We start from the raw sequence: 12,487 nt of genomic DNA, 5'->3' as shown, positions 1-12,487 counted from the left end.
TCACTAGCTTTTGTAGTACTCTTAATGATGTACAATTTCAGAACATTTTCATTACTTCCCCAAAACCCCGCTTACCCACTAGCAATCATGAAGTTGACTGGCAACCATTGAATTACCTTCTGTATCTGTGGATTTGCCTGCTCTGGACATTTCATGTGCATGGAATCCTGCAATATGGAACCTTTTGTGCCTGGCTTCCCTCACTAAGCGTAACATTAGTGCGCATCCATGTTGCAGCCTGAATCAGTAGTTCCTATCTTTTTCTAGCTGGATGATATTACATTGCATGGACAAGCCACACTTTACTTACCTGTCTGTAAGTTGATGAACATTTGAGTTGTTTCCCATTGGCTATAATGACATGCTGCATAGGAGCATTGGTATACAAGTTTTTATGTGGGCATACGGTTTTGTCTCTCTCTCAAAAAGCCACTCTCTAACAAATTAAGTCAGCTGTGTTCATTTCAGTAGAATTTCTTAAAACCTCATTTGGAGAATATAATTCATAATCTAGAGTCAATTGATTAATTAGGAGACACTGAATCATGATTAAATCTCCAATATGTCCTGTAGAATTATTTTGTGTGCCCGTCTTCTGGATATGATCATGTATTTCATGAAGTTGGCATCAGTCTTTAGAAAGTGGTTGACCTCACAAAGAGAAGTTCTGAAGTCTTTGGAATCGCTTCACAGGACAGCCAGGAAGCATGCTGGAGAGGAATTCTCACTCTCAGAAACTTTTAACATTCAATAAAGGACTATTTTTAATATACAATTTCTTTAAGATGTTGACAGTCTTTTTAAGTTTGGATTTTCCTCCTTGACAAGACACTCAAAATGCCAACCCACTTGACCATTGAAGCTTAAGTTTTTAGTATTAAGAAATAATTCATACTGAAGTTAAAAAATATATTTTGTGTGCAAAGGATGACTGCTATTAATTTTACCATTTTTTTTAAAAAGCCAAATGAAAGTTGCCTCCCCGTGTACTTATAGATAAATATACATTTCTGCTGCCATATTTGGAGGATCATTGCCCTGAAAGTCTGCAGAAAGCAAAGAAATTGCCCTTCCACGCGATGTGGGTGTGTTCTGGATTTGGAGATCTCAAAACTTGAGTTTCAATGTTCATTCTCTAGCTGGCTAACTTAGGGCAAATCATTAAACGTTTTTGTGCCATGGTTTTATTTTTGAAATAAGTTAGATTAGATCATCTCCAAAGCCTCTTCCAGCTATAGCATTGAGTACCACTGCTATATTTAGGATGTGAAAACTATCTACTAATAATTCTAATGGTGAGACAGATGCTTTGCCCTGTGGTATACTGGAAGGAGTTCTATACTGAGATCAGGAGTCACAAATTCTAGTCACAGTTTTGACACCGAGAATTTGTGTGATTTGGATATTTTATTTCAAGCCCTAATTTCCCCAACTAAAAAATGTGGATACTATATTAGATAGGCTTATATTCCCTTCCAGCTATAAAACATTCTATGAAAAACAAAAGACATTCGATAGCTCGACATCCTTTAGAATTAAAACTTATTTGATCTTTTATAATTAGGATGAAAGAATATACTCATGACTGATAAAGGCACTCATTTGTTTACCCATTCATTCACCAAAGTGTATCAACATATAAAACAAGTTCAGGAATCTGCTTTTAGATGACCCCTTACTCCTAAAGAAGGCATCACATATTTGTATTTTGAAATCTGGCTCCACCCTAATCCATGCCTCTTGTCTTTTGTCTTGGGACATATATTTTATAGATAAATTTAAGAAGTACAGTGGGTCACAGAGCATGGTAGAGTCAATAGGATGATAAAGGGGTCAAACCTATAACTTTGGAGTCACTGGCATAGTGTTTAGTGAACTGAGCACAGATAATCTATAACCTTATCTGTCATTATATATTACTATAATAATATTGTCCAACAAAAACTTCTCTTTTTAGCACTTCATTAAAAGTATATGTTCACAGCTCAGGCTTCCACTCTCTCTGTGCGCGCGCGCGCGCGCACGCGCGCACACACACACACACACACACACACACACACACAAGGTCATACTCTTAGCGATCAAAGTGCTGAGCTGAGATCCTCAGTGTCATTGTGAGGTGGCTTGAGTTGTGGCGATGGCTAGTGGACCAAGGATGGGTTCATTCTAGAGGTAGGAACTTTGGTGTTCCTGACCCTTGAGGCTGTTGCAGGTACAAGCCTGCACCGAGTGAGTGTAACCTGGCTTTGGATGGTGCCTTGGCTTCATCTTCAGCGTGCGTGGCCTCATGTTTGATCAAGCTGGATTCCCTCAGCTTCACCAATCTGAGATGCTCACAGGATTCCAAGCTGAGGATGAGTAGATTTGTGCTGTCCGTCTCTGCCCTGATGATGTCCTAACTACAGACCCCTCAACCTATGATGCTCCTTTGGCGATGCTAGATTAGAGGGATTATATTCTGGACCTCATCTATCCATTTTCTTTCAGGTCTGGCCTTTAGCTTCTTGGATGACCCCTTAGCTATTGCCTTGGGCTTCTTTTGTGGGAGGATCTTAGGGAATGGAGACCTGGATGAATGGAGAGAACTCAGGCCCTTCTTTGCAACCCACCTCTGCTAGGGTGCAAGGGGACCATGCTAGGCCTATACCTGTTATCTTCTCCCCACCATTCCTGCTGCTGCTGGAAATGCCAACCATCTTTCATTCCACTTTTTTTTAAGAATCATTTTATTGGGGGCTTGTAAACTCATTGCAATACATACATACATTGATTGTGTCAAGCACATTTGTACATTTGTTGCCCTCAACATTCTCAAGACATTTGCTTTCTACTTGACCCCTTGGTATCAGCTGCTCATTTTTCCCCTCCCTCCCTCCCTCATGAACGCTTGATAATTTATAAATTATTATTATTTTGTCATGTCTTACACTGTCTGACATCTCCCTTCACCCATTTTTCTGATGTCCGTCCCCCAGGGAGGGGGTTATATGTAGATCCTTGTAATCAGTTCTCCTGCATTTCCACTTCTTTCTTTTCCTAATTGTTTTATTGGCATATGCGTCACTATCGTCACTATCATACAATTTAATCATTTAATCGTACTAAGAAGAGTTGTGCAATTATGACCATAATTAATTTCAGAACATTTTCTTCTTGTATTCATGATTATTAACTTCCCATTACCCCATCCTCCCTTGTCATACCCTTAGGTAATTATCAATCCAGTTACTGTCTCTATAAATCTTCCTATCTAGGATTTTATATACAGAAAATAATAAAAGACGAAAGCAAGCAACCAACAGCAATGACTAGAGAAAACATAGAAAGACCTTAATTGGAAAGAAAGGATCAAATATCGACTCTAAAGTAGGTCACAAAGGAGACCAAACGATTTTGGCTTAACTACATCTGCCAAGACTTTATAATGTCTTAACTACATCTGTATGACTTTATGATGTTCTCTGTGTGATAGCAAAGCTGTTCGCCTCCCTGGACTATAATCGGAGAGGTTCACCAGAGGCTTAGTCCAGGTGGGGACTCTGCACGTGGCTTGTGGGCTTCTACTCTCATCCAGAGCCTTCTGCACACCGGGTGTTCACAATGTAAGCTCTGATTCAATTCTCTTCTTTGGACTTGGATTGGATTATTTACAACCTTTAGATCACAGAGGCTGGTGTGCCTCTTCCCTATGGACTTAGTGGACACCTCACTTAGATAGCTGCTTGTCTAAGAAAAGGCTTTCAAAGCCCAGGCACTATTTTTTTTTCTCACAATAAGACCTTTTATTTGTCAACTTTAAAAGTCTGAATTTTAAACAGATCCTTGAACTGGTGGCTCAGAGCCATCAGCTCGTTCCACGTTTGCACCTATCTCATCGCCAGTAGTTTCTCCAGAATGTCCACCTTCACCTTGAAGCTTGTTCAGCATCTTTACTTTTTTTTTTAGCTTTAAAACAGATTTTTATAATTGCAGTCAATAAGGCTTAAACCTGTAAATACTGAACAGGCAAAAGTTGTGAGATAGATACAAGGGGGCTTCAAAAAGTTTGTGGCAAACTTCCATTATTTTCAGATTCGTTTGGAGTCATCACTGGGGCTTTTTCTTATTCTGGTTTCTTTGTTGATCTGCTTTTGCACCTGGATGACCAGGTCCAGGGCCTTCTTGAAAGCTTGCAGGTAACTGAGAAGCACGTCTACAGCGGGTTCTGCTTTGTTCTCAATTTTCTCCAGGTTGTAATCTGGCTACTTGGCCATCTTGGGGGAGCTTAAGTCAGGTTGGCCCTTGCTGTGAGCTGAAGACATTCTAGGAACCTCAGGAGGAGGCACCGCTGGGTGCGCTGACTACACAGTGCTCAGGCTGCTGGCGCTTCTCTCGCATCTTTACTTTTCTGACAAACACATCATGGAGGGGATAAATAGAGAGGAAAGCCTTTTCTGTGTCTTTCCCAGTGCTGTCTGGAATCAATTTATTGACCACGTCTTTCAAGTCACTTGTGTGCATCTCTTGGGTAATGATTTCCATCATTTTCTTTTGGATTTGGCAGACCTGCTGGTGTTGAGCATAAGAGGTCTTCCAAATTTGATTATTGCGGTTTTTAGTAAAACCGACACAGAACAGACGAAGCAGACACCCATCGGTAGTCTTGACATCAATATGAGCTTGCATCATGGTCTGCCATGTTTGGACCATGAAGCACACCTTGTCCCGAGTGAGATCACGCCAGGGAAGTCGGTCAGGCAGTTTGGGGCACAACCGTCCTCAGTCATCAGCTTGACTTTTCTAAAGGCAACTCCATCTTTTGCAGATCAGCAAGGCGCACTTCAAAAACTCCACCCTTGAGGCCATCTGATGCAGTTTTGGTTCCTCCCATCCTGGTGACTCGTGCTTTTCCAATATTTCTTATATTGAACATAGCTGCTTCTTTCACACCATTCCCATCTTTCTTTGGAAATGGATCCACTGCTTTCTTCTGAGCCCCTTTGGGCCACCTTTTGTAAGGCGCTTGTTCTCTCAGGCCACCATGGCACCTGCAGAGAGGCAGAAGGCCACGCTGTTTTTTTTCTGAAAGCAGGCCACCCACAATCTGGTTTCTTCACCACAGTCAGCGAAAGCCCCATCTTCAGTGATCTCTCATGAGGGCAAGCATCTGGAAAGGCCGTGTCATAAGAACTAATTTTTCTTTTCTTGTTGAAATAAGTTAATAATAAAGTTTATTTCGAGGGGGGCTCTAAAAACGGTTCACAGCCACCATGTCGTCAAGCTCATCTGCATTAACCTTGGGAAAGCCACGTTTCTTGGAGCACGACAACCTTTTCATGTGGACGTCGTGGACCGGGTGGAGCTGCGCTAGGATGCGGAAGCCATCTTTGCCACAACTGCCCACCAGGTGCTTGTTAGCGCCGGTGCCAGCGGGCAGCCTCCAGGGCTGCGGATGGGAGCAACTTGACCTCCTCCCCGCCATGGGGCCACCCGGCGGGAATGCATCCACCTTTGCCTGCTTCCCACGCAGGTCAAAGAGGCGAATCTTGACATCAAGGACACCTCGGCAGAAGCGGGACTTTGGGTGGGGCTGCTTCTCACAGTCCCGGTAGCCCTGGGTGGGGGGGCGGCCCAGGGTGACATCAGGATCAAGGTGGCACTCCAAAGGAAAAGAGCCTGACTCCATTATTGCTTCCATTTGCCTTGGCTACTCTATGATTAAGAGCAAGTTTCAGTCTCCTCTGACATCCACTTTGACCTTAGCTTTCTTTTTCGCCTTTCTAATGACCTTTTGCTCTCTTCCATGAATGTCAGCCTGCAGTTCAGCAGAGCTTCGGCCACTGGGCTTCAGTAAGTCCAATCTGCTCATGAAATGGTCTCTACATTCAGACTCAAAGTTGTATTTTGTCTCTTGGGGACTTGCTTTAATCTCCTTCAGCTTCAAGCTGAACTTACATGTGAGCAATGTTGGTCTGCTCTGCCGTCAGCTCCTGATTTGGTTTTAGTGACCGGCGTCGAGCTTCTCCATGTCTCCTCCTGCAGATGTGGTCAGTTTGACTTCTGTGTCTTGCATCGGGAGAAGCCTTTGCCCACCTTTTGTGTTGTCATAAAAAGGTGTTTGCTAAAAAAAAGTATATAAGTAAATAAGGTGTTTGCTACGAACAAGTCATTGGTCTTGCCAAATTCTTTCATGGGATGTCCAGCTTCATTTCTCTCAGCAAGACCTTATTTTCCAACTACTCTGCCTTCCTCTGTTTCCAACTCTTGCATTCCAATCACCAATGCATCTTAATTGCATGTTTGATACATTTCAGACTGAAGATGATGGTAGAATTCTTGAATTTCTTTATCACTACCTTTAGTGGTTGGTGCATACATTTAAAGAATAGTTGTACTGAGTGGATTGTTTTTGAATGCACATAGATATAATCCTAGCCCAGACAACATTGTCCTTCAGACAGATCTTCAAATGTCCTTTTAAGGCTGAATGCAAATCCACTCTTGATTGGGTCATTCCCCATAGTAAACCATATGGGTTTCAGATTCAAAGTGGTTAGTACCAGGCCATTTCAGTTCACTAACAGCTAGATATTGATCTTTACATGTTCCATTTGATTTTTGACAACTTCCAATTGTCCTAGTTTGTACATTCCAAGTTCCAATGATAAGATTCCTGCAGCTGTTTCTTCTCATTTTGTGTGGGGCCCCATCAGCAGCTGAGGTCCCGCAGGCTGTACTCTGACGGTCAAGCCATCTGGTCAACTGTGCTTTGAGAAGGCAGCTCTTCCTCCTCATATTGTGAGTGCCCTCGGACTGGGGAGCTCATCTTCTGGCACTATCCCTGACAATACCCTGCTTCTGTTCATTACACTTCAGTATCTGACAAGGTTTCCATAGGAGGCCTAAGGTTTTCAGGGCTCACTTCTCCAAAGGGGACAACGAACGCATTCCTTCTTGGTGGTCTGTTCCTAGTTTAGAACTCCACTGAAACCTGGTCTGTTTGGGCCACCCTGCTGGCATTTGAAGTACTAGTGACATGGCTTCCAGTATCACAGCAACACACACACACAAGCCACCACAATACAACCAAGTGACAGACAAGTTATAGATATAATGCTCTAAGTCAGTGGTTCTGAAACTTCCTTAAAAACAGTTCCTCATGTTGTGGTGACCTCCCCCCCCCCCAACCATAAATTTATTTTTGTTGCTACTTCATACCTGCAATTTTGCTACTGTTATGAATCAGGCAACCCATGTGAAAGGGTTGTTTGATCCTCAAAGGGGTCATGACCCACGGGTTGAGAACCACTGCTCTAGGTACACAATTAACTTATTAGAAAATAGTGGTTTGAAAAACCCTGAGGATTAGTCTTATTAGTTGACTTCATTATATTATGTCTGTTAATAGCCTATACTTCATATACCACATATACTCAAACACATTTGCAGCCAAGAGATGAAACCTAGAGTTATAGTGAAACTATAATCATGTGGTTGTGCTTTGGGGCAGGTGTTCACATCTGAATATTTCAGGAACTGGAGTATATTTTAGGAACTGAAATGTCTTACTTCCACTACTTGTAGAAAACCACATGTTTGTAGTACAAGATGCTCTATCTAAATGTTCATATTTGAGATCAATGCCATCTTCCCATAGAATTAGTATTTTCACATGTAGATCAAGATACATTTTCAGTTATGACCTTGGAGATAAAACCACAAAACTGAAAAAATGTGTGAGGCTAACAGTTTACATAACCAATTGAAGCTCATATCCATATTTAATCCTCACAATAACCCAGTCAAAGATTTTCAGTAGATGGAGTGGAAAGTGGGTAGGTTTTAAGAAAGACAAAGAATATTCTTAGTATGGTACATGTAGAGGCTCAGAAAAAGACTGGTCCCTAGAAGATGGAGGGGAACAAAAGCCCCAGATGTCCAACCTTTCCAAAACGGACCTCCACTGCATCATTTCTAACACCAACTCCTCCTCCTCTGAGTACTTTTGATTAAAAATTGATTATGGTCCTTCTAGCCATAATTCCTTATGTGATATAATTCTGGACTCTCTGCCTGTGGCTTCAATCCCATTTTGGAGGGAGTTCTCTGCTATGCTAAATACTAAGGGAAAGATTAAGGTGGGATTAAGACCTGACTTTATCAAAGTGTGAACCAAGTCACACCCTTTGTTTCTTTGTTCCGCTAAAAGACAAAAACCACACCTCTATCCAAACCATTCCTGTGTAAGAGCCATCTCAGACACAGAGCAAAATCCTAAGACCATTGGAAGAACAGCCACCAGTGTAGCACATTCTAGATCCCTGTCTGAAGTCGTGGAGACGCCTGTGCAGGGACACTATGAGACAGAGCAAAGGAGCTAAGCTGAGACAGAGTGAGAGCAAGGATATCATGAGCAGAACAGAGGTGCCACACCAAGGCTCTGCGTCTGGGAGGCAGAGAGACAGGCAAGCTCCCTGGGCCCCGTGGCTGAGAGGCTGAGCGGTGGCGAGAAAGACGGGCTGCTGGCTGAGGGGAGGAGTTGCTGTGACTCAGTGACTGCGTCCTTACTGTTTCCTGAACCTCACTTAGTAACTCCCCCAAGAAGCCCCCTCAATGCGGAACCAAGAAATAACCGTATAAAAATATATGTGGAGTAAAAAAGTATAACCACAAAATCACACCAAAACTCCTAAAAATAAAAATTTAATATTACCATGTATAGATTCTGTATACACTTAGAAGGTGGAACCTATAGGTCTTATTCACAGTTTGGATATAGAAAAAAGAGTCATGGGCGATGTATTAGTCTGGCAAATCCACAGAAACTCATGTATAAGAGTTTTATATAAAGGTTAAGTGTGCATCAAGAAAATATCCCAACCCAGTGCTGTCCAAGCCCACAAGTCCATTAACCCATTAACCCATATGTCCAACACCAATTCACAAAGTTCTCCTCCATCTCAAAAAACACATTCAATGACGCCTACTGCAGGCGGAAAGCCGAGTCACTGAATGTGTAAGCATCTCAGCGCTGTCAGGGGTCTCAACATGGCTGCTCCAGCACTCAGGGCTGCATCGGGGTAGGTCCATGCAGCTTCTCCTTGGGGATATCTTGCAGGAAGTCAGTCTTCCTGACACGATCACTGAAGACAAAGCAGGTACATAAGCAAATGTGAAGAGCTGATGGTGCTCGCTATCAAAAGATATAGCGTCTGGGGTCTTAAAGGCTTGAAGGTAAACAAGCAGCCATCTAGCTCAGAAGCAATAAAGCCCACATGGAAGAAGCACACCAGGCTGAGTGATCATGAGGTGTCAAAGGGATCAGGTGTCAGGCATCAGAGAACAAAAAAATTGTATCATTGTGAATGAGGGGGATTGCAGATTGGGGACCCAAACCCCATCTGTAGGCAGCTGGACATCCCCTTACAGAAGTGTCATGGGGAGAAGAGCTGATAGAAAGCAAATGTTTTGAAAATGATGATGGCAACAAATGTGCAGATGTGCTTGCCACAATGGATGGATGTTTGAATTGTGATAAGAATTGTATGAGCCCCCAATAAAAGGATTACAAAAAAAGACAGTGATAAACTCAGAGTACTGTTTAAAAGCCAAGTGAAGAAATATTTCAAGGAAACTGTTATCAATGGTATAAAATCCTGTTAAGGTATCACAAAAGCTAAAAGACTACGAGTTAACCAAGGTCCAACTCTCCTTTACAAAAATGTAATCATGGATTTAACAATATGTAGGACACTAATGACCCTGAAAAGTTGTTTTAGCAGAAAAATGGAAATGAAATATCTTGAGTGGGTTCAAGGGAATTGGAGGAGAGGTCATGGAGATAATGGAGTCTTTTCTGCTCAGGGATGTTGAGAGGGATGTGAGGGTTTAGTTTGGTTTTGTTTTTATTTGTATTATTATTATTTTTAATAATTTATTAGGGGCTCATACAACTCTTAATCACAGTTCATACATATACATACATCAATTGTATAAAGCACATCTGTACAGTCTACCCTAATCATTTTTTTCTCCTCTTTTCTTACATTTTACTAGGGACTCATACAACTCTTATCACAATCCATACATATACATACATCAATTGTATAAAGCACATCCATACATTCCCTGCCCTAATCATTCTCAAAACATTTGCTCTCCACTTAAGCCCTTTGCATCAGGTCCTCTTTTTTTTCCCCCTCCCTCCTCTTTCCCCCCTCCCTCATGTGCCCTTGGTAATTTATACATCGTTATTTTGTCATATCTTGCCCTATCCGGAGTCTCCCTTCCCCGCCTTCTCTGCTGTCCCTCTCCCAGGGAAGAGGTCACATGTGGATCCTTGTAATCAGTCCCCCCTTTCCAACCCACTCACCCTCCACTCTCCCAGCATCGCCCCTCACACCCTTGGTCCTGAAGGTATCATCCACCCTGGATTCCCTGTGCCTCCAACCCCCATATGTACCAGTGTACAACCTCTGCCCTATCCAGCCCTGCAAGGTAGAATTCGGATCGTGGTAGCTGGGGGGAGGAAGCATCCAGGATCTGGGGGAAAGCTGTGTTCTTCATCGGTACTACCTCGCACCCTGACTGACCCATCTCTTCTCCTAAACCCCTCTATGAGGGGATCTCCAGTGGCCAACACTTGGGCCTTGGGTCTCCACTCTGCATATATATATATATATATATATATATATATATATATATATATATATATATATATATATATATATTGTTGTTGCATGATGCCTTATACCTGGTCCCTTTGGCACCTTATGATCGCACTTCGCACTGGCTGGTGTGCTTCTTCCATGTGGGCCTTCTTGCTTCTGAGCTAGATAGCCACTTGTTCACCTTCAAGCCTTTAAGACCCCAGACACTATCTCTTTTGATAGCCGGGCACCATCAGCTTTCTTCACATTTGCTTATGCACCCATTTGTCTTCAGCGATCCTATCATGGAGGTGTGCAGCCAATGATATTTTTTTGTTCTTTGATGCCTGATAACTGATCCCTTCGGGACCACTTGATCGCACAGGCTGTGTGTTCTTCTATGTGGACTTTGTTGCTTCTGAGCTAGATGGCCGCTTGTTTATCTTCAAGCCTTTAAGACCTCAGTCACTATCTCTTTTGATAGCCGGGCACCATCAGCTTTCTTCACCACATTTACTTGTTCACCCACTTTGGCTTAAGCAGTTGTGTCGGGAGAGTGAGCATCATAGAGTTCCAATTTAATAAAAGAAAGTATTCATGCATTGAGGGAGTGCTTGAGTAGAGGCCCAAGGTCCTTCCGCCCCTTAGTACTTAACCTATATAGACACATAGCTCTATTTCCCCATCCTCATATATATATTTGCAATGTACATGTCTTTGTCTAGACCTCCATAAATGTCTTTTGACTCCTAGCTCTTTCCTCTATGATTCCATTCTTGAAAACATTTTCCAAACTCATCTGTTTGGGTGGCGGACAATACCTCCCTTGTTTTTCCTTTACCTCTTTCGAAAAATCACTGTTCTTTCATGTCCCTCTGCATTTGCAGAAACCCTGTGTGCTACTGAAGTCATTAAAACTGACCTTTGATGTTTGAACATTCCCAAAGAAACAGACTTAATAGGGTACTTTTGTCTTCTAGATGTTTTCCTCTAACTGGGAACAATTTGAGTCTATGAAATGGGGGGAAGTGTTTTCACATCAAGATGTACTGGGAAGTTCAGGCTATGGTTTGTTTACCGATTAGAACGGAGGTGAAATTGTGCAGCTGAACCAGCCCCGAGAAGAGAGCAGCTGGAAGCCCTTGTGCAGAATCGTTGGATCTTTTCCGTTTCACTGGGCTTGTGCTGTTTACAGCCAAAGTTAATGTTATAGTTACATATAAAATAGTTAAGGTTGAATCTTTTCTTTAGGGGCGGGACAACGCTTAGAAAATTATACTCGTTATCTAATACTGAAAAGAAGAAATGATGGAATGTTTTAAAAAGTTAATATTGAACACTGAAGTGGGAGATTTACTTTAAAAAATAAACCTTTATACTAATTAATGTTCCCATAAGTGCCATATAAAATATAAACCTATGCTGTTGAGAAATTTTAGTCATGGTGGAGGTATTGTGATTTTACGAAAACCAAGCTCACTGACAGTTGATTCTGACTCATGCCTGGAAGGCAGTGTCCTGTGGAACCCCAGCTTCTGCATCCTGAATCCCAAGAATGGAGTATTTAAAATCAGAATTATGTATATATACACACACCCCTCTCTCTGGAACCATCTGCTCAAGATCCAATCACCTCAAGGTTCCAGCATCATGCCCTCAGTTTCCACACAGTGGGTGTTCGTCCTGGTTTCACTGCTGCCTTTGGTGGAAGCAGGTATGACTGTTCTCTTGTTGGGAGTAATTCTCAGTGTTACAAGCATCTATACTTGTCTAGGGGTATATGCATGAAAGAGAACTGGGCAAATGTGGTTTTGAAGGGCCTCCTGAATGGAAGACAGGGCAGAACTGCCCTGTGGGTT

At 42.3% G+C, this 12,487-nt stretch overlaps 1 protein-coding gene and 1 pseudogene across 1 annotated transcript; one reads left to right on the top strand and one right to left on the bottom strand.

The window, feature by feature from the left end:
• Nucleotides 1-3,782: 3,782 nt before the first annotated feature.
• LOC142446965 (small ribosomal subunit protein eS1-like) lies at nucleotides 3,783-5,022 on the bottom strand (annotated as a pseudogene).
• A 7,256-nt stretch (nucleotides 5,023-12,278) lies between these two features.
• On the top strand, nucleotides 12,279-12,416 carry LOC142444959 (small integral membrane protein 30-like). The gene has a single exon (XM_075546366.1). The coding sequence runs from the start codon at nucleotides 12,279-12,281 to the stop codon at nucleotides 12,414-12,416; it is 138 nt and encodes a 45-aa protein (XP_075402481.1).
• The last annotated feature ends 71 nt before the right edge of the window (nucleotides 12,417-12,487 follow it).

The sequence above is a fragment of the Tenrec ecaudatus genome, chromosome 4 (assembly GCF_050624435.1).
Source record: "Tenrec ecaudatus isolate mTenEca1 chromosome 4, mTenEca1.hap1, whole genome shotgun sequence".
Taxonomy (NCBI): Eukaryota; Metazoa; Chordata; class Mammalia; order Afrosoricida; family Tenrecidae; genus Tenrec; species Tenrec ecaudatus.
This window is presented reverse-complemented; position numbering and strand designations above follow the sequence as displayed.

What these genes read in the sequence shown, in the direction of transcription:
- LOC142444959 (XM_075546366.1), top strand. Translation starts at nt 12,279, where the DNA reads ATGCCCTCAGTTTCCACACAGTGGGTGTTCGTCCTGGTTTCACTGCTG.